General features: G+C 41.5%; 3 protein-coding genes across 3 annotated transcripts; 2 read left to right on the top strand and 1 right to left on the bottom strand.

Annotated features, from left to right (window-relative positions):
* Positions 1-1,894: 1,894 nt before the first annotated feature.
* zbtb2b (zinc finger and BTB domain containing 2b) lies at positions 1,895-7,363 on the bottom strand. The gene is made up of 3 exons (XM_020589591.1): positions 6,427-7,363; positions 3,801-3,981; positions 1,895-3,306 (listed from the first exon to the last, which is right to left on the bottom strand). Exons 2-3 carry the CDS (start codon positions 3,971-3,973, stop codon positions 1,908-1,910), a joined length of 1,572 nt encoding a protein of 523 aa, XP_020445247.1. The 5' UTR covers positions 3,974-3,981; positions 6,427-7,363; the 3' UTR covers positions 1,895-1,907.
* A 619-nt stretch (positions 7,364-7,982) lies between these two features.
* On the top strand, positions 7,983-25,605 carry esr1 (estrogen receptor 1). The gene is given in 13 exon segments (XM_020587962.1): positions 7,983-9,463; positions 16,371-16,473; positions 17,170-17,574; positions 18,571-18,785; positions 19,487-19,603; positions 20,152-20,342; positions 20,585-20,738; positions 21,677-21,815; positions 22,866-22,999; positions 23,700-23,781; positions 23,783-23,881; positions 24,853-25,144; positions 25,147-25,605. Coding segments are annotated over 12 exon segments (1,890 nt in total). The 5' UTR covers positions 7,983-9,463; positions 16,371-16,462; the 3' UTR covers positions 25,198-25,605.
* armt1 (acidic residue methyltransferase 1) lies at positions 10,051-15,552 on the top strand. Its single transcript, XM_020587973.1, has 5 exons — positions 10,051-10,484; positions 10,877-10,982; positions 11,105-11,346; positions 11,609-11,774; positions 12,293-15,552. The coding sequence occupies exons 1-5, from the start codon at positions 10,399-10,401 to the stop codon at positions 13,064-13,066; spliced, it is 1,374 nt and encodes a 457-aa protein (XP_020443629.1). The 5' UTR covers positions 10,051-10,398; the 3' UTR covers positions 13,067-15,552.

Here is a 25,605-nt window from a genome sequence, read left to right as displayed (position 1 = left end):
AAACAGATGCTCACTCTTGTGAAGATTATACTACTGGAGCTAGATTACCACACCTGACATGTTTCTACATTAAATATTTTTTAAAACCACCTTATCATTTGCTTCACATTTACTGGACTTTTTCACAATTCCCGCTCATCAGTAGTACATCGGAAGCATTCCAGTCATCCCAAAGAATTGACGTTATAATAAATAGCACCCTTTATAGTCGCATATCTTTCCAGACAGTTAAATATACAGAAATATCATCCTGTTATTTCTTAGAAGCTGCTTCTCATTAAAGCCAATTCTCCCTCTGATCTGTCATCTCTGCCACACTGACAGGAAACAGACTCTACTACTCTAAATATTTCATTATGTTCACCTGCATATTTTCTCCCATAATGTTTTTTTTTTTTTGTAATACACACTAGTATTGCTTTTTTTTAAATTTTATTTGGACGAATAAAAAAACAATTATAAATGTTAGAAGGTCTTTACAATATAGAGTAAATGTTTACCTTTGCATAAAATGAGTAAAGAGGTTAATAATTAGCATAAATTTGGCCAAGGGAAATGAGATGTAAAATCATGAACATGTTTAATTACTAATTTTTAAAACCTCAAACAATAACAATGAAGGTCAAATTTTACCTATAGAAACTAAAAAGAAATTCATCATGCCCATCCCTAATACATAAACTCTTCCCAAACCAAATGTATTTTCATTTTGGAAGCTATTTGTCATATAACATACATACACCTTTGTAATATAAGGTATCCTCTGTAAATATAGCACTATATACAAAATTAGAAAAGCATGTCAAACAAAATGTAAAGGCTTTTAGTAGCAGATTCAAGCTAATTATAAAATAGACAAGATGTACAATATTGTACAGGACAGATTCCTGTCAAGATATGTGTATCTGGATGGGACATTTTGCTTCTTCAGTCAGACAGTTCTACAACATAACAAGTAAAAATAATCATAAAAATCAAATGTGACAATTGTAAACACAATGACAGCTCTTGCTTGTTGTGACCAATTTCTGGTGGCCAAACACTTATTATTAAATGAGGTTATACAATGTCTTATAGCCATAAGAACCACTGTAATTTAACATGATGTAGTTAACACACACCTCACTTAGCTCAACAAAGGAGTAAATGACTAAATGGCTGCAATTTAATGGTCATAACATTACATTTGAAGATATTCATTCTGCTGAGCCAAAGCACAAATGGAAGACAAATGTACTTTTCCTAAATATTGTGCAACTCAAAAAGCAGCCAGGATTGTCTCAGGTCTGAATATATATTGTTTTCAGATGGCATATAATCTGTGCCTGATCTGCATAATCAGCCTCTCGTTTCTTTTGTGTAGCTCCAGAGGGAGCGTTAGCAATTTGCACTTCTTTCGCCTCCTCAAACCCAGGACTGCTAACTCATCTCACTACATGCGGTGTCCTCCGGAACTGCCTCAGCTTCCACTTCCTTTTATACTGAAAGTCTGCCTGTGCAGCCTCACCACAGAGGCAGGGGTAATGGTAAAGAACAGTGTGGTATAGCATGACGTGTGACAGTCTAATACCAATTTACATCAGCGCTAAAATAATCAAATGAAACAAAGTAATACTCTACTTTTCCTTCACTGGTATTTAACTTAGCCTCGAGCCAAATATTAATGTTATTTGCTTTTCTAACAATGTTGGGTTGAACTCCAGAAGGTTAAAGGCTATTTACTTTAAACATTTTGTCACACAAAGGGACAAAAAATCCCAACTACAATACAAAAAAAAAAAAAAAAAGTTTAATCAATTGAAAACCTCCAGTATGCATACCCTGACTAACAGATCCTTTAACCTACCTATTAACCATAATTTAGAAAATAAACACACATTAAGAAGGACAAATGCACAGTTCTGGGTTTATTCCACTAGGATCTCCTCTGTCTTTATGGGTTCTAATGGGGTGCCAGAGTTGGACAAGTCAGAGCCTTCATCTTTGGAAAACTCTTCACGCTGGAGCAGCATCCCTGCGCCAGTATTTCCCTGCAGCCCCATTAATCCCCCTTGGGTGAAGCACAGGTGTTTGATCACCTCGTTAGGACTGGAGAATGTGGTTGCACAAATGTTACACTTGTAAGGCTTCGACGAGCCCAAGAATATTGCCTCCATCTGGCTGGCGTCGTCGCCTGCAGCGCACAGCTCCATGCTCTGTCGGTCCACCATGGTGTAGGTGTCAGCTCCCTGGTTCAGGCACACGTGGCGGGCCGCCTGGTTGGCCCGACAGAAACTCTTGCCACACGCGCTGCATTTGAAGGGCTTTCCCGTGTGGATATACATGTGTTCCCGCCAGTGGCTCTTCTGGATGAACTTGCGCCCACATGTTGAACACTCGTATTTTCGCCGCTTCACTTCTCGGTCCAAGTCGGCACTCTCTAGGTTGTCAATGTCCGCAATGTCTGACGGAGGCGGTGTATCGGCCTGAGAGTTTAACCCTCCCGGCCCCCAGCTGGAGGTGGACACCTCTGCTTGGGGAGAGTCCGAGTTGGTCCCTGAAACAGGCGTTTGCTCACTGTCACTGATTACCGCGGCGGGGCCAGCAGAGGCCCCCGAGCCTGGCTTGCCTCCCTTAAGGATGCCGTCTGCCTCTAGCATGCTGTGTTCTCCAGTCATAACAGGCGAGAGTGCACTGCGTGGCTCGGTCGGGGTCTGCTGAAGAGCCTGGGTGTGCTGCAGGAGGTGCTCTCTCAGCAGACTTCTCTGGTTGAATCGGCTCCTGCACAGATGACAAGAGTAATGCTTCCTAAAGGAGGCAGTCCTCTTCATGATGCTGGGCTTTACATGGAGGATAGCGCTGGCTGAGGAACCATCTGCACCTAGCGGGTCACCCCCTCCCTCTTCAGCTGTCAGCTTAACGCTGCTGGTTGAGGCCTCCATGTCTGGTGAGGACGCAAGCTTTGACTGTAAGGAATTTGTGTATGAAGCTGGCGTGGACAAATACTTCGCTTCTGAGCTGAGCTGCTCCATGTCAACTGGTGGGGAGAGCTGCTGTTGACTGGGCAGTCTGGCTGACAGCGACGCCTGTTGGTCAGAGATCTGTATACCATAGAGGGAGGTGGAGAGGTTGACGCTGTGCTCAGGGTGTGAATACACTGACTGGCTGGCCTCCTGCAAGAGCGGATAGGCATGCAGAAATCTGACGCCCTGCTCCAGACGTGCAGGGTCTATCAGCTGCGGTGCAAGCTTGCCTGTGTACATCAGGTTGAGGAGGTAGCTGAAGATATCTGGCTGTATATCAGCTGCCTTCAGGCGCACACAGTCACTGAAACATAAACATATTATAGTTAACTAGTGAGGTCTTCATAATAATAAAGAATACTGGTTGATACAGGCATCAGCTGTTAACAGAAAAGTAAGATAACTTGATGAAGTTACTGGTCACAGGTTGTTGAAAACTTAGACATGAATAAATCTCCACTGAGCTCAGTGAGGGAACCATCACAGATTGACAGGGACATGTAGATGCGGTTTGATCTTAATGCTTCCTTACAATTTGTCAGCATATCAATCCACTGACTTGAACCATAACATTAGTTTTGGGTCATGACACTAAAAATATATAGATACAGATCAGTGCTCAGTTACAGAGAGCAAAGGTCCTTCTATATTTGACTACATGAGAAAAAGTCTGTGTTATCTCGACACTGCACCTGTACGTTTTGGCTCCAGAATTTGGTGTGTGGTAAATTTTCCGATAAAATCTTTTTTAAAAATCTTAATATTGAGCCTGACTTCAAAATCACATCCCGCCTGTACCTGTCCTGGTGAATGAACAGCATTCTGAAGTAGTTGGAAAAGGCAGCGAGGACGGCTTTGTGGGCTTTAAAGAAGACATCTCCTATGGCCACAGTGCAGTCACACAGGAAGCCAAACTCCCTCTGAGCGTTAAGCTGCTGCAGCAGGATAAGACCATGGTTGGCTAACTCCATTCTTCAACCTGCATAAAGACAAACAGATGCACACACACCCACGAGCAGCAATGAGTTTCCTGTGTGGAAAGAGACCAGTTTACTGATACCACAAAGAGTTCGACTGACTGGGGTGATATAACAACCTTGTAAAGGCTAACACAACAGTGAAAATTCATCTTGTAGCACTAACATTACATAATAATATGTCCGTTAATGGTCTGGTTGGTTCAGTGAATTGCACTGGAGAGTACTTGGACATGTTGTGCAATGAAAATTAAGAATTAGAACAAGTTATTTGTGAATTAAATTAATCTGTAATGTGTTCTTTGTGCTTTAATAGAGATCCACTTCAATATGTCTTACAGTGGTTGAGCTGATTTCTAGCCACTAAAGGGGTTTTGTCATTATAGGACCCAACCAAAACGTGTCAAGCCGAGTAATGTTCATCATAGGTTCTGTGTTTGTTTCCACTGCCATTCGCCCACTTTGGAGCTGTGTTCGGGACCTAAATTTTGGCACCCCTCAGGAGGTAGTACTAAAATCACGTTCCAGGAACATGAGGAGGGAGGGGGTGCATGCGTGCAGAGCAGTCACTGGTGATTGGTTAAAGGTCTGCTCTTCACACCTCAGTCATTACAAGCAGGGTGTGTAAAGAGGCATTTATATACCGGTTTAGAGGCAAACAGGGACTTCAGTGAGTGGACAGCAGCAAAGCGGTGAAGGCATCAAGGTCCGCGTCAACCTGGGAGGTCAGTCGGGGCATGGTACTGGGTATTACCACTCATTAGGTTCCAATAATGGAAACGCAGAATAAACGTGAGTGAAAGACCATGTGAACAAGAAGTTTTTCTCTGCAGCTCGTCTACACACTGAAAACCTGGAACTAGTGGAGCCCAAACCCTTCAAATGCAACCTCAGAGTTATGTGTGTTCTGCTGACTAATGAGAAGAGTGTTGTTGACCCTAAAGGTCTTTGGAAGACTACCAGGGCTTAAGGCCATCACATGATAAGGGTTATAAGGGTGTCGACACTTTTCTAAGGCAAAACTGGTTCCACTCCACTGGTTGTCCTTCCAGTGGAGAATGGAAACAGCCTGTGGGCAGGGTGAATCTCCTTTCTTCAACACCTTCTCCACCTCACAAAGGCAAAGAAATATATTCAGACAGAAAATGATACTTCAGTCAGTGTACCTCAGACAGATTACAATTCTGTACTCTCCATCACCCCCAATGGATACAAAAACACACACTCTTTACACACATGTATTTCATTAAAGAGGTCAGAGTGCAAAGATGATGACACTGCAGCACTTCAGGAAAAGCTAGGCTGCATCTTGTGTAGGGGGGAACAGCAACAGCATACACTCAGGTTTTTAAAAAACATTTTTCAGGCTGTTGTTTGTGGTACTGTTGAACTACATTGTGTTAAACTAAGAGATGTTTCTAATATGTTGTCCAGCCCATTTATATTCTGCTCAGCAGTCTCCAGCCCCACTAACCTGCCCAGTGTGTGTTTGTTGTTTCTTGATGCCGTCTTTTCTCTCTCCACTCACCCCAACCGGTCAAGGCAGCACAGCCGCCCACTGGGAGCCCGGTTCTGTTTGACATTTCTTCTGTTAAAGAAAGTTTTCCCTTCCCACTGTTGCCAAATATTTGCTCATGAGGGGTTTGTTGTGTGTTTCTCTATAATTCTGCAAGGTCTAGACCTTTTGTAACAACAAAAAGCTCCAACAAACTGTTAAAATAAGCCGGTTACTTGAAGAACGTTTGGGAGTTTGTAAACTAACTTGGGCCTATAATATTGTCACTTCTTGTTGCTTTTCCTTTTGGATATGCATTAATAGAAGATGTGTGGTTGTTAAAGTACCGGAGTCTTGTAATCCCGTGTGTTGAACCAAATGTTTCGCATGACACAAAAATAAAAATAAAGCACCAAAACGATCATTTATAACCACAGTGCTTCAACTCATATGATCCACTAAATTAGCCACAATAACGTGTTAATAAAAGGCTACTAAGTTGTTTGCAACAAAGCACCGCCCCTGATGTGATGTAGACACGTGGAACCGTAACTTCCGTAGTGAAATTTTCTGTTATGCTGAAAATACACCCTCACAAACCGCCTGTGAACGAGGCAGCACCGCGAATAAAACGGTCCAATAAGACACAAAATCAACAGATGAACATAAAGCCGTCTGTAAAGAGCAGACAAAACGAGCGCGCCTGGTTGACTCCTGCCTCTGGTCTCCGTCGGTTGCTAGTGCGAGAAAACTGACCTGCACGCGGACGCGCAACACACACACACAAAGCGCGGAAAGAGCGAGAGACGCAAGGGGGATGGGGTTTGTCACGAATGCGTTTCTTTTAACTTCCCCGTGACAATTACTGTTTGCCAAAGATTACACAAGTAGCCAAAAATACAACACAGCCACTAAGCGAATGGGTTAAGTGTGTAGTTAAAGACAGCCATACCTGCACTCCGCTTAAATTCGTGGAGTTTGCAGTGTCGCCGTTGTTTGTTACCGGGGACTCGTCCGTCCTCTCTGCCCTCGCAGCAGCTTGTACTGTTCCTTTGCAAACGCAGCTTTCGCTGGCGGCGGAGAGGGTCGTCTGTCGGTGTTTTCCGGTTAGGGGTTTTACGTTACAATCACATGACTGTGGGTAAAAGCCAGCCAAAAACAGCCGTTGTAAAAATCCGTTGAGCAAGGAGGCGGTTGGCTTAACGTTAGTTTCCCGCACTGTGGTTACACAGTGCTGTGACATCAACCTCCGATATAGCCAGCTTTTTTTGACAGCCGGTGAGCTCGAACACAAACAGCTAACAACTACATTGACTCACTGTGTGGTAGTTAATCATTGTCTCTGCCGTTAACGACACGTTAAACATAAAACCAAAGTGTGTCCCTCGCCCTCTCACTGACACAACGAAATAACAGCCGTCTCACATTTGCATTTTCGGTAGAAGCGAGTCGATTCGAGTCGAGATAGGTTTTCAACAACTGGACAAATCTTTAATATAAACCACTGACCTAGCTACATTTACAACACTGTAATGGATATTATGTCAATATCAGACCAAGTATTCTATGTAATAACGCAAATATTAAAACACTGTCATAACGTATAAATGTTCCCTTCCAGTACCTCATAAGTACATAAGAGAATTGTGTGATAAAAGGGGTCAAACAAACAAAAAAAGTAAAGTGCCACAAATAAGAAAACAACAGGTCCAGCAACTTAGGAGCAACCGTAATGTAAAGACCAACGCGTTTCGGCAAGGAGCCTTCGTCGGGGTCAATTAAAAGTATATTAGACAGAGTCCTGTAAGTAGTACAGGTATAGAGATAATTCCTTTAAAAACAACCAATCACATACAAACTCATACATGTCAGCCAATAAAAATCATGCACATAGTAGGAAAAGTAGGACCCTTTACTTTTCCAGTTTGTTTTTCCCTTGTTTGTGCACCTTGACGATGGCTGAAGCTGTGCCAGAAATGTTTGCTCTATCTAAACATTACAAATAAAAAAAAAACATCCTGTCATTTCTTTTAGGGTTGGCTCTCAAAGAATAAAGTGGAGGTGAACAAAAACATATTTAAAAACTGTTATTCCTTAGTATTAAATTTAGGCAGTATCCTAGTTATCATCAAAGGATCATGGATCATAACAGTTGTGTTGATGAGTGTATACTAGGTTACTACAATACTACAGTAAATAGCAGTTTGAGGCTATTGTAAAGTGCTTTTTATAAACTTTAAAGGATAAATGATCAAACTTACATTTTGTTCTGTTTTTAGGGGACTTTGTCTTCACCCTTGACAAGGCTTTTATTTCACTAGACCTATGGGAAAGCAGGATGTGAGTTATCTGTGTAAATAAGAGAAAGCCCTTCCATTTCTTCCCATTTGGGAAGGTGCTGCTGTTTAACCACTGATATAGACCTAATTCCCACATAACTCTCATGAATTGTATGACTTACATGTATCAACTTACATTTGACCATTTATACCAGCCTTATTGGTCACTGGTAAATACCGGTTTATAGCTTGTGTCATATTTTGGTGCCCGATCATCTGTTGTTTGGGCTGTCTTTAAATGGTTCTTTAATTTGTGAGGTTACACTCATTTCCAAGCACCTAGGCTATTTAAAAGAGTGCATATAGTGGCGGAGAGGTTTATAAGTGATGCCAGTATCTACAGAAAAAGACTTTTACCCAGAGGCGGCTATTACAGCACATAACCACGATTCTACTAATTTTAATAATGATCATTTTACTTGCTCACACCTGTGAAACAGACACCGTAACAGTGTAGAACCTGTGTACGTCCATAGTTGTAAACAGTGCCATGGTCCAGCTGAATGTCAAATAACCTTGAATTATGCAACAGCAAACAGTTTTTGTGCTGCTTCTGAGTGAATGGAGAAATGACCCCTGCTTGTTACACACCCTTAACGGGTTCTTATTTGGATCTCAACAAGATATTGCCTGCCAAAAAATAACCAGTAAAGTAAAATGGGAAGTCTATGGGAAATTCATTTTTAAATAGGAAAAAGGTTTGTGAAGCAGTAAAAGTAGAGGGAATTAAATTTTTACCAAACCACATATTGATGTTCAGACTGAGGCAAAGGATGTGTTTTTGTTCTCACAATTGCACTTTGGAGTCACATCAATATTTTGCCATCAGATGTTGTCATCAGTGCGTTGGTGGATATTGTCTCAGTGTAAACACCAGTTTTTTCCTAGGCCTGTCAGTACAGAGCTGAATTTCAGCCTGAGGACTGGGAGTCCACAAGAGGGCCAGCTGAAAACGGCTGGCAGTGAATGGGTGGAGAGTCTGTCTGTAAAAGGAGATGGGAGTCATGGGAGGGGGCAGAAATGCCAGTAAACCATAGTTTGAGCACATTAAGGTCTCTGTCCTGTCAACAAACAAAAGATCTAGATGTCCTTATAAAAGCTAATTAGCTATTAAGAATGTAGGCCGTAGGAGTAAATGTTTGATAGACAAAATACTGAATGAAACCACTGGTAGAGCAATATGACAGCAGAACAAAAACACGTTTACTTAGCTGACAGACACAGCAGGCTTTTTTAAAGAAATAGATTAACTTTTCCCACACTGGCTCACTGTTGTTCATCATTAAAATCTGTATTTTGATCAACATCTTTGTGATAGCCTAATGCTCTACTAAAACCACGCACTCCAATGTTTTAGACAGGACTTTTCACTTGAATGTCCTGATTGCTACTAAACAGATTTTTTTTTCTGCAATGATGCATTTTCCAAGCCAACATAAGTCTGCATGAAACTGCATAAAACGTCCAGAGAGACTTGCGTAAGCATAATTTCAAGCGACATATTCAGTCTTCTAAATGAAACAGGCGACTCAGTGAGCCTGTTGCCGCATGAGATGACTGTGTGGTGAGGTGAAACGCCTGTTTAAACAGGAACTTTAACGTTAGCTGCCGCCCTCTCCACCGTTCATGGCCTGCTTTGAAGCCGGACTGGTGAGTCACAACTCTCGGTTTAGAAAAACAGATCCGGCACGGCTGGAGCGGCGGGGGATGGGTAGCCGGAGGTAGATGAACACCGGAGGTGGACGCAGCTGGACTCTCACTCCCAAGGACCCCACATCCTGACAACGACCCGCCGTGTTCCCATAGTGACCGGGACTGAGCTGAGAGAGGAAAAAAACAGTGCCAGAATTAATTCATATGCTTAGGTTATTTTCCAGCTTAGTAATCGTGGATACAACTTTAAACACACAAATCACTTCCGTGGATACATAATGTACGCGGTAAAGGCTACAGTTAGCCACTAGCCTACTTTCATATGTAGCATTTAATGAGGATCTCCAGAAGGAACTCATTAAGGAAATGCTTTTCTTTATCAAAGTAATGCTCTCTACCCCCTCCTTCTTTCCCGCCAAAACGTCTTGGGGGTGAGGGTGCGAGGTGGTTGTGATTGGGCGTATCAATGTCTCCATGACAACAGTTACCCTAAACAACAGGGGATGCTCGGGGTGCTGCCGCAACAACGTAATGCTGTACGCAATGCGGCAACGCGTACCACTTTTTGACTCACCCCAGAAAAGACGCACTTTGCACACTGAAAGATGACGTGTACGTGCAAAGGCGGTACTGCTGAGCATCTTTGAATTATAACCGTAATAGCCACACGCATGGGCATGGGAGAGAAAAGATGTCAAAACTGCAGTTTACATTTTAATCGCTAGATGGTAGCATCCTCTCTCAGATAAAACCAGGGAACCAGGACAGAAATATTAAAATGAAATATTTGTTACCAGAACGAAGAGGATGCTGTTTACTTTACTGAGTGACGTCGACATAAAAATAAACGCTACCTGTCGCGTTCAAGCCTCAAGCAGGGCTCTAACATTTGTTCCTGTCCTGGAAACTTTATCGATAAAGTTTGAATTTGAATGGTCACCACTGCTGTAACGATGGCGGCCGATAAAACTGACACCTTATACGCAGTTCCTTCTTCATTGTCTGCCAAAGTGGTTGGGTATGTTGACAGCTCATTTAACTATTATGTAGCTATGCTAAATATTGTGGGTATCTACACTGTTACACTACACTAGCTAAACAGCGACCTGACGTTAAGACTGTGGTATTCCTTGGTTCAAACCAGTAGTAGCATTAGCCCGCTGCAAACAGAAAGCCTTTAGGTAATAGCTAACCGAGTGTACACATGCAAGTAGTTATGGAGTTGGCTCAGACCAATTAACCTAAAGCAAGTATATTTGTTCAGGGCACCGATATACTTCCGAGTAGCATGTTCTCCCTGCACCTTGCTAACTAGCTAGCTTGACGTCACTAGCGTTACATACACATTCTAATGTTTTATGGTATCAAAAAGTGTCCATGTGTCGTTAATGCAGTATTGTTTCTGTGCAGGTCATTTGCTTATCTGACTGTGAGAGACAGACTGCCTACCATCCTAACTAAAGTTATAGACACAATACATCGCAACAAAAACATTTTTTTTGAAACATATGGAGAGGTAAGGATTTTTACTGATTAACTGGATTTAAATTGGTGTCCTTAAATTCCCCCTGGAATTATGAAGCACATTTGGAAGCTTTAACTTGGTCTTGCGTCTGTTTCCTCTTTATTCTCATGCAGGAGGGTATCCAGGCAGAGAAGCAAACAATAGCTCTGCTGGCTAAGATGAGGAATGAGTTGCTAACTGATAAGCCAGTAGTACCACTAACAGACAGCCTGCAAGACACAGAGTCCTGGAATCGGTATCTGCAGAGACATCAGAGACTGCAAGGGGACCAGGAGTTTGTTAGTTGGTTCAGGTCTCCCTGGCTTTATGTGGAGTGCTACATGTACCGCAGGATACAGGAAGCCCTTTGGCTCAAGTGAGAAACATATACATATTTTCTTCAATAGGGCAAAATGCCATGTTTTATTATATTTGTTTAGAGAGGCATAATCATAGGACTCTCCGTTGTTCAGAAGCCATTCTCAAAAATTTGACAGTTCTTGCATTATATTGTTAAATTTAGTGTCATTATTCACATAAATTTCACTGTTGTTGATAAATAATAAAATGCTTTCCTTGCTTCTCTCTATTGTGTTCTAGCTCCCAGGTTGTGATTTTTATTTCTGCTTGTATTGCAGTCCTCCCATCAGTGACTACGACGTCTTTAATGAGGGAAAATGTCAGAGCTTTTTTGAATCTCAGCAGGCTGTGATCACCTTATGTACATATTTGGAGGGTGTCAAAAAGAACATGAAAGAGCCGTCTAAGAATCATCAGTTTGAGCATTTCAACAAACTGCTGCTGGTCAGTGTCTTCAGTCCTTTCTGAATACGAAAAAGTTTATTTAGTGACCTGATGAATGAATTAGTAAACAACCCCATCCATCCCTTTTCTTATTCTACCATAATTCGAATTGACTTTATTCCCTTATTTGGAAACTCATTGTGTTATAATCAAGATAAATCTGTGGTGCTGACTGTGAGCTAGATGAGCAGATCTTTCATGAATCCCTGCCATGATTGGAAGTAAGACATAAAACCCCTGTTGCTGAGATGCACATGATGCTGCACAGATTTCATTTTCATAAAGTAATCACTTTGTTCAATGTGGCTTATTGTATCCTGTAGGAACTGATTAGAAATGAATTCAATAATGTGTATTGCCTTGCAGCTATGGTGGATTAGCACTTGAAGTATGTAGAATTTAGTGTGACATGATTTTATTCTAAAGCACTATTTAAACAAAAAGTTGTATGGATGTAAATGTCATACTTGAACATAAACTCATCATTTGATATTCATATTTATTGCTTCATTTCCTAGGTCTCTTTATGGGGCAACAGGTGTGATCTCTCTATTTCTGCTGGCCAAGAGAACGCACAGAAGACCAGTCCAATAGATTCCCTCAGTAGCCTACAACCGTTCATCTTGGTGGATGACTCCAGTATGGTATGGTCAACTCTTAGTTCCACCCAGAGGCCAGTACAGGTCACTCAATGCAGGGTGGACATTGTACTAGATAATGCTGGCTTTGAGTTAGTCACTGACTTGGTCTTAGCAGATTTCCTGGTTTCCTCTGGCCTTGCACGTGAGATCCGTTTTCATGGCAAATCTATCCCATGGTTTGTGTCTGACGTCACAGCTAACGATTTTCAGTGGACCATCCGGCAAACCATGGCAGCCAACAACAAGTGGATGTCCAAGAGTGGTGTACAGTGGCAGCGCTACCTGAAGGAGGGTGTGTGGTCCTATCAAGATCATCCTTTCTGGACACAGCCTCATGAGTTCTGTGATATGGCAGCTGATGCTCCAGACCTGTACACGACCCTGCAGGGTGCAGATCTGGTGCTGTTTAAAGGTGATCTAAACTACAGGAAGCTGACGGGAGACAGGTACTGGGATCACACAGTGGGCTTTGATACGGCACTGCGAGGTTTTGGGCCTGCACCCCTGTGTAGTCTGAGGACTCTGAAGGCAAATGTTCAGGTCGGCCTGCAGCCGGGACAAGGGGAAAAGCTCACCTTGCAAGATCCAGACTGGATGACCAGCGGCAAGTATGCTGTCATTCAGTTCTGCAGCCCAAAGTCAGGACATTAATCCTACCTTCAGACTACATGTTGAAGTGACTCAAATCAGATTGTTTTTCCCCTCTGTGTGAGTCAGATTTGATCTTTTTACAGATACCTTTTTTTTAGATTGCATCTGATCTCGGATATGAATCGGATGTAGGGCCATTTATGTAAGTGGCCCAGATCCAATATAAAAAATGGTATCTGTAAAAAGATCAAATCTGACTAGTCAGAGATCGGATATGAATCGGATCAATGACTAGTCAGATCAGAATTCATGTGTTGTTTTTTTTTACTGTCCTGTGCTGCTACTCATGCACATACTGCCTTTCGTCATCATTCAGTGTCAGACTGACAGACTAGGAAAAACAAACATGGAGGAGACGCTTTTGATCAGGCCAAGGTGGAGGGAGCATGTTGTAACTGAGGTGTTTGTGAGGAATTGGCGTGTGTCTATGTCACACATATTATGTCGTTGTTATTGTGTGCATACAGCTCGCATTCAGTTAAATCTGCACACGCATGGCAGCTTCAGAGTCCAGCAGTGTTCAGATCAGAACTGGATGCATGTTGCTCGCAAACATGAATGTGAACCGTAAACAGAAAAAGATCAGAATTGAGCATTATGGCTTGTAATGTGAATGTACGATGGACCACCAAATCTTACTGGGAAGATGTGGATTCAAGAACATTACAATAATAAATACCATAAGCAAAAGTTACCTTTAAGCCGCAATGCTGTTTTGAAGTTGTGGTTTTGTTCCTTGTTGGTTAGAACCTAATGTTTAATTAAAAAATGCACAATAACAAAGATTTAAATCTTTCACTACTGATCTGTAACATCTTTTTCTTAAAGCTGCGTTAACTAAGATTTAGCAGAAATTTGGATAAATCAAGTAAAAAAAAAAGTCTGAAATTGTTGTCTCCATGCATATCGCTAAAATGTAAACCTCTTTATTTGACATTGTCACTGCAACGCCACTGAAAACCATGGGTTCTATGGCTCTATGTTCCATATACATTAGTTCTGGAGCCAGTTATTACTGCTGCACTACCTGACTGCTACAATGGTCTCTGGCAGTCATAACCACATATGGTCTAGTTTCAGAGACTATGCATGAGAGGTGAAGAGGAGGGGATACTTCTTGAGTTTATTTTGACTTTCACTTCACCCTTACTGGTCAAAAATTAGAGGGAGAAGTTAGTTAATGCAGCTTTACAATGTTTGCACTTTATATCTAAATACTATATTTCCCAATGATTTAAACACAGTGATCAATCAAGGTTGCTTCTTTTGCAATGTGTTGTCCACATTGTATTAGGTCATAATATTTACATGATTATTAAGTTGAAATTAAGTAAGAACTGGACCTTATAAACCTCTACCTTAGAGCAGTACTGCTTCAGTCTTTGCATGTACTTGAGAAGAGTGTTAGATGTATTAGTATTGTAATTCAGCTCAGCTTAGGTTGTTTTACTGCTTCACTCATTGATATGCATGCATCAGAACACGCAGACAGCTATTCAAACTTACCCGAGGTAGAGTGTATGTCATTTGGTAGCTGTTTTGCTCAGTTTGAAGTTAGTTACTGTTATTGGGGGATGTCTCTGTGCACCCTTTAGTCTAAATTCCCATTGTCAGGTTCAGTACTTCAGAGGTGATATTAATTGGATTTTTTTCCAGTGCTGCTGGGGAAAATGACCACTTTCATTAATGGGTTTGATTCAATAAAGAACTGCAGTGACTGCTCTTATTTCCCCATGGTTCTAATTTACAATCATGAGAAATGAAAGATGTGGGCAATAACTTTTTTTGTTCGATAGTTTCATTTTCTCCTCTTTGGGCAAAACCTCAGCTGTTGAATTGGTTTGCATTTTTGTGTGGTGTGTACATCCTGATAGTGTATTGGTTTCAATCAGCATTTGTGAAGTGCAGCAACAGTTTTCTCTTGTGTACATACATGTGCAGCCAAATGTTGTGAACCCATTCACTTAAAAACTGAACAAATACATCTGTACACACTCAAAATAATTCATCATTAGATAACTTAAAACTTCACCAAGAGCGTGACGTTTTTTTTTATTGGCTTTTTACAACATTTGTTCTTACCTGTCGACCTTTCATGTACCTAAGGTCAGCTTGGACCTAGAAAAACACACAACAAAACAGCTGGAAACGTGTGTTACAATGCTGTTAAAACTGAACGCTATCATTTAGGCTGCTGACATGCTTTGTGAATGCGGGGTGTTATGAAAAGGAGGCCAATTACTGCAAGAAGCATTCTGTTTTGAGCCATTTAGGTGATTTAGCTGTTTCATTTCTCACCCTTCATCGTGCTGTTTAAAAAAAAAAATTATGTAACAGGGTCTTCATTTTATTCCAGGGGAAATGCAAAGAATATCATCATCAGGGCTACTTGTTTTTCCCACTTGACCTGACATGTCCTGAAAATTGGGCCATTTACCCAAGAAAGATGTTACACATAATGGAAAATAAAGCCTCTGTGCCAAATATTCAGTTTTTCTTTGGTGGTGGATGTCATTACTTCCTTGTGATCATGCTTATCTGTATGATTTTCTTGCATACATGGCAATATGTCTCAGTTGACACAATCACATGGAAAAGAGTAGATTTTAAAAAAAAAATCCCAAATGTTTATCATTTGATCTGAAATTTGTAAGTTGATCATGACTTTTTCTTTGCATTTATGTGCATTAAATAAGTATTTCAATATTAAATTGGTTCAAACTGGTTCAAATTTATACCTGCTGTGAATGTGTGAAAATAATCTGGCATTCATAGTTTATTAGTCTTCTTAGAGTTTGGGTTTGCAAGGTTATTTCTTTTTACCTTGACGCCTGACAAGGACTAAAAGGATCCCTGAAAATCACAAACCTGGAACTTTTTTGCCTTAAACAAAAAAAAGTTGATTCCCATAAATCTGCATAAAAGTTCTGCTCCTTGGATTTATTTATGTATAGTGTTGTTTCTTCAATGACTTGATCTGATAAAGTATCTTAAGTAATTAAAGTGGTTCATAATGTAGTGCCTTATGATTTCAATATGTGTCAGTTTCTTTGTAATGTGTATTAAAAGACGGGTTAGGTCATGCTATGTCTGATTGAAATAACCATCAATCCCTTGATCCATTGATTGCGTAATTACTGGCTTCCAGAATGAGATTTGACCTCATGCTCTGTTTGCTGTGTTATGGTGACCTGGCACTTAAACATAGCATGGTTTGGTTTGGTATCGATTTGGCTTCATCTATAATTTGTTTATCTTTGTTCTTTAACCTTTCCACTCTTCCCATTGTGTTCAATGAGCCCAGGTAGATGTCCAAGAGTCGGAGAGATGAGTCGAGCAGAGAGGTTCAAGAGTCTGGATGGTCTTCGTGCTGCATTGCAGATATGAGAATGATTCATGTGTAACAGGTAAGTATGTTTCATGGTAAAAATTTGCCATTTAGCCTCTGTTTAAAACTGTTTTCCAAACGTTTCTCATGTCCACATTAATTTGATTTGCTGTAAGGTCTCTTGAGCCTTCACTTTGGCTACAGATACGCTGTTTGTGCACAGAGCACCAGCTAAATGAACGATAACAAAGAGGTGTGCAGCTAGTTTACAGTTTTCTCTATGCTGAAATCTGCTACCACCTTTAAAAGCCTTTCAAAGTAAGGTTAAGTAGGAAGAGGACATTTCTATAGTGGTGTGAGGCAGGAAAGGAAAGTCTTTTGGGAATCACTGTTTCTATTGTTTTTCCTCTCTCCTCCACCAGCCTTCCCTCTGTCAAACATTAAAAAAGATGTATTAGGAAAAGACAGAGACTCTGTTTACACAAAAACGTGAAGGAAGTTGGGAGGAGCCTTTTTTTTTTTTTTTTTTTTTGTGTTTTTGGAGCTTGGTGGGCGGAAGCTCAAGGCAGATAAGGCAGAGAGACTGGAAAAATAGTGGACCCTTCAAGTTGCCTGAGAGGTTTTATTGGAAAATGGAACGACAGACAGAGAGAGTGGCAAAAGAGTGAAGAGACAGGGAGAGCAGCGCTCATCTCCCCTCCCCCCTCCAGGCAAATGGAAGAGAAAGTCTAAATCATGGTGCTTATCAGTGCAGTTGTGCTGTGATGTTTCTCAGGCAGCCTTGCAGACCAGTACTCAGACCCAGGACGAGCCAAGCCTTCTCAGAACTGGAGACCCTCTCCCCGCCACGTCTCTCGCCTCCACTGCGTGCCCCCTTCGGTGATATATACCCCGAAGAGAGCCGGGGGTCTGGAGGGACAGTCACTGTGGACTTCCTGGAAGGGACGTATGACTATGCTGCTCCAACCCCTGCTTCGACTCCTCTCTACAACCACTCATCCACTGGCTACTACTCTGCTCCTCTAGATGCCCCCGGACCACTCTCTGATGGCAGCCTCCAGTCCCTGGGCAGTGGGTCTGCAAGTCCTCTTGTGTTTGTGCCCTCTAGCACTCAGCTCAGCCCATTTATGCACCCACCTAGTCAGCACTCTCTGGAGACCACCTCAACATCCGTCTACAGGTTAGAGAATACAGCTTTTCTTTATCACTTGAGATGATTAGAGAGCATGGTAGTCGTGGCTCACTTTTTTTTATTTAGTTTTAGGATGATTAAGTGTATTTTTGGCCATTACTTCTAAATTTAATGATAGATCTCATGGGAGGGTAAGTAATTTGTGAGAGCCACCACCTCCACTGGTTGAATCTGATTGTTTGGTTGGTTTGTTTGTTTGCACTGCTCCTGTAGTTTGATAAGTACTTAACTGACAGGAGCAGTGCAGTCAACAACGATAGACCTTTGAGAGCTGTTTTGCCAGTGTGACACCTTTTATCTTATTTCATTATGTTTTCAATGCAGATTTACCAATGTGACCTACTAGGGGAATAAGCCTCGTTAGTTGTTTATAAAAATGTATGTATATAGTTCCTAAAATTAAGTTGTTTTTTTTTGTTTCCTTTTCAGTGGCAGTAGGACAAAAATTGCTGCATAACTAGATTTAATATTATTCACTTATGAATTATGTATGGAATTGGTATTGTATTCAGTCCTAAAAAATGTAGTTATAACCAAAACGGATTTAAAACCACATGATTTTTTTTATGTCCTGCTTTATACAAAACATTGCCGTTATTGCTATAGAAAGGATCAGGCTTTTCCTGGTTTCTAATTCCAGAGATTAAGGACTTTGTCAAGGACCTTGAGAAAGGAACAATACGTAAGAACAACAGAAGTACAGATTGTTTCCTGATTCAGGTGGAAAATAGTACTCTGCTCTTATTTCAGCCACTGTGAAATTAAAATTAGTGTGGTAAGTGTTAGAGTGGCTCCATAAAGGTAGTTTCTTGCTCAGCCTTTTCAGTCAAGAGACACCTATAGAGCATTTCTTTGATCAAATGTCCAGCTATATTTTATGGCAGGATAACTACTAAAAACTATTTAATTTTATTGTCATTGTCTTTAAGAAAACACTCAATAATCAGGTGAGATAACTGAGCTGAAATCCATGCCCTGTGGCAGGTCCAGTCAGCAGCCGGTATCCAGGGAGGACCAGCGTGGCACCGGTGACGACTCACACGGTGTGGGGGAGTCGGGGGCTGGAGCTGAGAACAGGGGGTTTGAAATGGCCAAAGAGACACGTTTCTGTGCCGTGTGCAGTGACTTTGCCTCTGGGTACCACTATGGGGTGTGGTCCTGTGAGGGCTGCAAGGCCTTCTTCAAGAGGAGCATCCAGGGTAGGTAGATCGTCTGCTTCTGCTATTTGTGACCAGTGGATGTGACTGTCAAATGTTTGGTAAGGATGGTGTCATATTTTGTCATAGTTCAGTATTCAAATTTCATGTAAAACTGATGTATAATTCCTATACCTCTACAGACGTTGGAGTAAGAAACTCTCACACTGAAATGACGTATTTTACCGTATCTGACAAGGAACATTACAACCATATGAAAGAGCATAATATTAAATATAATAGTGACTGTTGTAAATACAGAAAGAAATGGAGCACAGTGCCTCATAAATGTGAATTTTTCTGTCAGTCAGCAAAAGAGAATTTAGGGTGGTTTACATATTAGTTTTTACCTGTATTATTTTTCACCGTCAACACTTTTTCCTTTCTGTTTGCATCTCCTGTCTTTAATACTGTGTAGTGTACAACCTCCGTGTACGACTGCCTCTGTGTGCAGGTCAAAGCTTCACCTACTATCAGCAGCTTAGTCATGTTTGTGATATGATCCTTCTGCACACTGAAAGACGGGTCATAAAGAAACCAATAGTCTCCATGACAATGACGAGCCTTGATGTTGTGTTTTGATTTTTTCCATTTGAGATTCATTTGATGTGGAGAATAGAGTGTTCCTGGCCTCTAAACAACCTAAATCTGAACTGAATACTGGAGTGGGGGGCCTTGAGGTGATGCATTTTCTTCCATTTCAGGTCACAATGACTATATGTGCCCAGCAACCAATCAGTGTACCATAGACAGAAATCGGAGGAAGAGCTGCCAGGCTTGTCGTCTTAGGAAGTGTTATGAAGTGGGCATGATGAAAGGAGGTGGGTAGAAACATCAGCAGAAAATATATTTTTCTTTTTTTCCCCCCAAAACCAATTAGTTTTCACAAAATGTTGAAATTTTTATTTGTTTTTACAGATTTGTACTTTTTTGGCTATTACTTTTATTGTCAGGAAAATAAGACAGTTTGATTGCCCTCGCCTCCTTTTCCATCTATTAGTTATGGCTTGTTGCGGAGAGAATTAGAACAAATATGAAGCTTCTGGTGGACTCAGATATGCTTGATGCTAACTTTAACCTGACCTTGAAATGATTTCCTCTTAAGGAGTACAACTACTGATTAGCACGCACCCACATTTTTGTTTTCATACTTCTTGAATTACACAGGCTGAATTACACATGTACTGTAATGTGCACTGTTGGATTTTATGGCATGAACCAAGTACAGTATAAAGTGTGAGTGATGCAGAGGAAAACACTTAATGCATTTTTGTGGTGGTTTGTGTGTGACTGTGCATTTTAACTACGTGGCTCTTCTGTGTGTATCTGCTTGTTTTTGTTTATGTCATACTCCTGCTGCGTTCTCAAGGTGTGCGTAAGGACCGCAGCCGTGTTTTGCGGCGTGACAAACAACGGATTTGCACCAGTGAGAGAGTCAAGGCCTCTAAGGACCTGGAGCACAGAACAGCGCCTCCTCAGGATGGAAGGAAACAGAGCAGAAGTAATAATGGCGGTGGTGAAGGAGGAAGATCATTGTTTACTGCCCTGCGTCCTGACCAGGTGTTGACTCACGTGGAGATGGTGACCTTTGGTTTCTGAAATACTTTGTTGTAGTGCAAATTGTTCATAAGGAGGAAATGTGGATCTGAAATACTGGGGATTGGAAATATTCATGAAAAGTTCGATGATATTTTTGCTAGTAGGTGTCAAGATGTGTTTGTAGCAGCTTTAAATGAATTTGAAACACAACATCTTATATTTTGTAGTTAACTGGGCTTACAGTGTATCTGCCTCTTCCCAAGGTGCTCCTCATGCTCCAGGGTGCAGAGCCCCCAATACTCTGCTCCCGTCAGAAGCTGAACCAACCGTACACTGAGATCACCATGATGAGCCTGCTTACCAACATGGCCGACAAGGAGCTGGTCCACATGATTGCTTGGGCCAAGAAGCTTCCAGGTTGGAATAAATAAAGTTGCATAGCAATTTAAAAAAATAGTTTTTCTGCAGTGTGGCACCATGACATCTTTTGTATGTCTCATCTAGATTAAAAGATATTTCCAAACTGTATCTCTTCAACATTCACCTGGGTGATGGTAGACCTTTATAGCAGAGCCATTACAATGATGGTAATTACAGTCATCATCCTTTTCAAAGATTGTTTAGCCAATCTGCTGGCACCCCATAGAGCCCGACTGTAATATACGGCAGATCACCTTTAACATGCACCAACACACACACACAAGCACACCCAACAGGCTCTCTGAGTCAGTAAATCCTGATTTTGAGGTATTACAACCTTGTGTGCCACTAAAAGCCCAAAGACACAGAGTTTTAATTGCGGGGATCCAAACAGGGAACAGAGGACGACAATGGGAGTGAATTGGCTGTAATTACATATGAACTAAGACGGCTGAGCGCCACCAATAAGGCTTCTTATAAGACCAGAGAGATTGCAGCTGGTTTTATTTAGGTAGCTATTCACAGTCATAAAACAGTTGTGTAAATTTTTGTTTTTATGAGTGGGATGAAGGTGCACAGAAAACTGGAACTCTGGGAATGTTCCACATCATTCTGTAGTTTTCACTCAGCACTCCAGATTGATATAAGAACACTTATGGGCACCAGGTGTTTTTCTGTGCCTGGATTTGGTCTGGGTGCCAAATCCTTGTTGTGATTAGGCCAAAACACACATTTCCTATGATTCTGAATAATGACTTTTAATGAGGATTGGTTGGAGATTACTTGAAACTTTGTTAATCACAGAGCAGATGTGGCCTCTGGACAGCTGGTCAGAATAATCAGAAGTGTTAAATGTCTTGTAACATGGTGTGAATCACCTTAGTCCTTTCTTAAATGCTTATTAATTGTGCCTTGTGTGTGTGTTTTTTTTCTAGGTTTCCTGCAGCTGTCCCTCCATGACCAGGTGCAGCTGTTGGAGAGCTCATGGCTGGAAGTGCTGATGATCGGGCTCATCTGGAGGTCCATCCACTGCCCTGGCAAACTCATCTTTGCACAGGACCTCATACTGGACAGGTAGAGAGGAACACTTGCCTTAATTCTCTATGACTTGTGTCTTTCCATGCTTTTTTCATCTCTTTTCTTACTTTTCCTCCCTATTTTTCTAGCTTCCTCTCACTCTCACACAGATCTTAAGAGTGATACATCAGCATTGTAGATTTTCCATTTCACACTTTGTCAGCCATTGTGCTATCCCAACACATCCAACATAGAGTGAACGACTAATCACATGTCCCCCATGGAGAGGAGAGTAGCTTCTTTCTACGCTGAAATACTCTTGATCATTACAGTGCTGAACTAGGAAATGGGGCAGAGATTTAATCAAAACCTCAATGCACGGAATGATGGAAAAGGGAGAACGACGAAGAGAAAAGTAACGGACAAGGAGGCACAGGAGAAAGAACAAAATTACGAACAGAGAAGACAAAAAAATAGAGATGCAGCGACACATGCGACAGCTGTTTTCTGCTTTGCAGGCACAAGCCTGTTCCCTCCATTTCCCCCCATGTTCAAAGTAAACAAGCCAGCCAAGTACAGTATCAACCAGAGAGAAAAAGAAGTAGAGACATACAGACAGATAGCTTTTACCCTGTGTTGTGCGTGATGGTCCCATTTGATACTAAAGTGTATTACAGAGTATTATCTCTAAAACCTGGTCCCCGTATAGTGTCCTCACCAATTGGACATGATGACTAAAATGCTGTGGGTCAGGGTTGAAAAAATTCCCTCAGCCCTGTAATGTCCAAGTTTATCTTGCACTCCAACCACTAAATCCATCTTTCCATCAGTTTTCAACTATGCTGACAAATAGATCATTGCAATGATTCAGGCCATTATTTGTTTATCTGGCAACTCTTTGGACAGTTTCATGGTCACAGATGTAGTCAGGTTCTCTTCCCTCTGGCAGTGCACTGCCGAGCAGAAGCTTTTGTGACTGCACTGTGACTTTTGTGGTTTTTTTACCAGTTCAGTTCTTTCATATGTGACTTAACAGAGTTTTAAATATCAAAGAACAGAGAATTTCAATCTCTGGAATGTAATGTTTCCTTTCATTCTCTGCTCCAGGAACGAAGGTGGCTGTGTTGAGGGCATGGCTGAGATTTTTGACATGCTGTTGGCCACAGCGTCCCGCTTCCGCACGCTCAAACTCAAACCTGAGGAGTTTGTTTGTCTTAAAGCTCTCATCTTGCTCAACTCCGGTGAGGCAACCTGTGTGAGTGTGAGTGCTTACCTCACATCATCTGCCTGTGTTTACAGTTTTGTCTTGTGAAACATTTTCAGAGAAACTAAACTGATGGGCAACAACAGTGGGCAGCAGAGACACTTCCCTAAAAAAACATCACCACTCTAATTGTCTAAACCACAGATTTGCTTGAACGCACACCACTTTGTCACAGGTTTCAGTTTCTGTTCCTGAGAGTAAACATTCGACGGCGTCGGACTACACCCACACAGGTGTAGCTCTGACCGCTGCTCAGGCACACTGAGTGAACAGTGTGTTCTGGAAAAGGCTGAACCGTCAGTATACCCAATAACTGTTCCCATGACAACATGAGACAGCTCAGAGGGCTGTGTTTATCCTAGTGATAGAGATACTCTATATAGGAAAATTGAGTCTACTGAAATACCAGTGGGATGGCACTACTGGCACAGCTGCTGGAGCTGGATGAGCTTTTGATTACTGTGTGGGTAATACTGCAAGTGGAATTAATTTTCTGCTCTTATATGTATGACCTTGAATCAAAAGCTGAGCTTTGAACATATTTGTTCATTTTAACATTAACATGTAGCAAATTGAGTGAGTGTTCTGATGTCTGATAACATGTAGCAAATTGAGTGAGTGTTCGGATGTCTGAAACTTTGCAGTAACCTTATGTTTTTATGTTTGTGTTCTGTTAGGTGCTTTCTCTTTCTGCACTGGCACCATGCAGCCACTGCACGATAGCGTGGCAGTGCAGAACATGCTGGACACCATCACTGACGCTCGTACATCATACCAGCCTATCAGGATGCTCGTTTCAGCAGCAGTTGAGACGGCAGACGCAGCTACTCCTCCTGCTCTCCCACATCAGGCACATGAGGTGGACTTACATTAGAAAATGTCTCTTTTGTTTTCATCATATTAAAGGTCTTTTTTGGTTTAGACACAGTTTCATGAAGACCAAATTTAAATCATCCTATCTGTAATTCCTTATGGAGGGAGAAGCTTAAATAGTCTGGTGACATTCTACATCTTTCTTGTCAACAAATCCCATCTAAAGACCAAAACCACACGCATTTAACTACTATTACAAATGTAGCTTAAGTCTGATATTGCCTAGTCCCATGTGACAGATCTTTAGTGTCACTCTGACTGTTGTACAGTGTAATGCATTCCTTTATCACAAAGAGCACTTTAGTTTATTTTAAGTCGGTGCCAAATACACCGCCTTGCTGTAGTAATGGTATCTGTAGAGGGTTTTGACTGCTACGAGTTTTATGGAGCAGTGTTTTTGCAAGTGGATTCCTGTTTTGTATATACTGTGCAAGGACACGGGCATGAATGGTTTCACACTATTCCACTGATCTACAGGTGGATATAGTGCACCTAAAAATGCAGCAATACCCAGGCAGACACTACAAGCTAGGAAACAGTGGATGTAAATAATAACACGATTTAATATTTAATGAAAATCAGATTTGCTAATGTTTTATGAAGATGGAAATGCATTAAAGACACATTGGTTACACAGTCTGTTTTGGTAGATAACACTGGAAGAAAATTTTATTTGTTTACAAGAAAAACTCCACAGAGCATCTTTTAAAACTTGCTTGAGTACCAAATGTGTATTATTCTGCCCCAACAAATGACGCATTTACTCCTGTTTGAGTAATGTTTGCTAAAAACTACAGTGCCTGGCTGAAACTGTGTTTCTAACCCAGGTATTAACACATAGAATTATAAAATCAAACAGAGCTGGTAGGATGCTGTCTGCAGTTTTACTTACTGTTTGATTAATAAAGTCACTCCTAAAGTAATTCCTCATCTTACTTTTGGTTACTCTCCCTGCAGCAACAAAGGCATGGAACACCTCTACAGCATGAAGTGCAAGAACAAAGTGCCCCTGTACGACCTGCTGTTGGAGATGCTGGATGCTCACAACCTCCATCGCCCCATCAGACCAGCTCAGGCCTGGTCCCAGACTGACAGAGACCCTCCCCCCACCACCAGCAGCAACAACAACAGCAGCAGCAGCAGTAGTAGTGAATCCTCTTCAGCTGGCTCCAGTTCAGGACCCCGAGGCAGCCACGAGAGCCCGAGCAGAGCCTCCACAGGCTCAGGTGTCCTGCAGTACGGAGGGTCCCACTGCGACTGCACCCACATCCTATGAGACAGAGCACAACGGGTAACATCTGAAGGTCAAAAGTAATTTTTGTGGATAATATACGTAGTACAGAAGGAAAGGGGTTTTAAAATGAAAGACTGAGTATTTGAATTAATTTCATGATATTATAAATTGAATGATTTATTTTTTTGTTGTAGCTGGTTAGGGAGATATTATTCCTTTGCACTGCTCCAATTAACTACAATCTAAGCTTAAATGTTGTTAATCTTCTGTGTTGCCTTTCATAATATCTGTGACTCAGTCTCTTAACAGCTTTACAGTACAGTTCATGATTTCCAAAAGAGCAGGTGTTAGGTGTTGTGGCACCCTGTTAGCCATGATTTGAAATGACGAGCAGCTAAATTTTCTTTTATTCGTCTCGACCAAAGTGCACTTCTTATTGGGTTTAATGAGCTATTAGGCATTATTTTTACAAACCC

Source organism: Monopterus albus, unplaced genomic scaffold (genome assembly GCF_001952655.1).
Source record: "Monopterus albus unplaced genomic scaffold, M_albus_1.0 scaffold9.1, whole genome shotgun sequence".
Taxonomy (NCBI): domain Eukaryota; kingdom Metazoa; phylum Chordata; class Actinopteri; order Synbranchiformes; family Synbranchidae; genus Monopterus; species Monopterus albus.
This window is presented reverse-complemented; position numbering and strand designations above follow the sequence as displayed.

Coding starts and splice junctions, on each gene's coding strand:
- zbtb2b (XM_020589591.1), bottom strand. CDS start 3,973: ATGGAGTTAGCCAACCATGGTCTTATCCTGCTGCAGCAGCTTAACGCT. Junction 3,307..3,800: donor CTGTTCATTCACCAGGACAG/GTACAGGCGGGA, acceptor TTTATGTTTCAG/TGACTGTGTGCGCCTGAAGG.
- armt1 (XM_020587973.1), top strand. CDS start 10,399: ATGGTCACCACTGCTGTAACGATGGCGGCCGATAAAACTGACACCTTA. Junction 10,485..10,876: donor TTGTCTGCCAAAGTGGTTGG/GTATGTTGACAG, acceptor GTTTCTGTGCAG/GTCATTTGCTTATCTGACTG. Junction 11,347..11,608: donor CAGGAAGCCCTTTGGCTCAA/GTGAGAAACATA, acceptor CTTGTATTGCAG/TCCTCCCATCAGTGACTACG.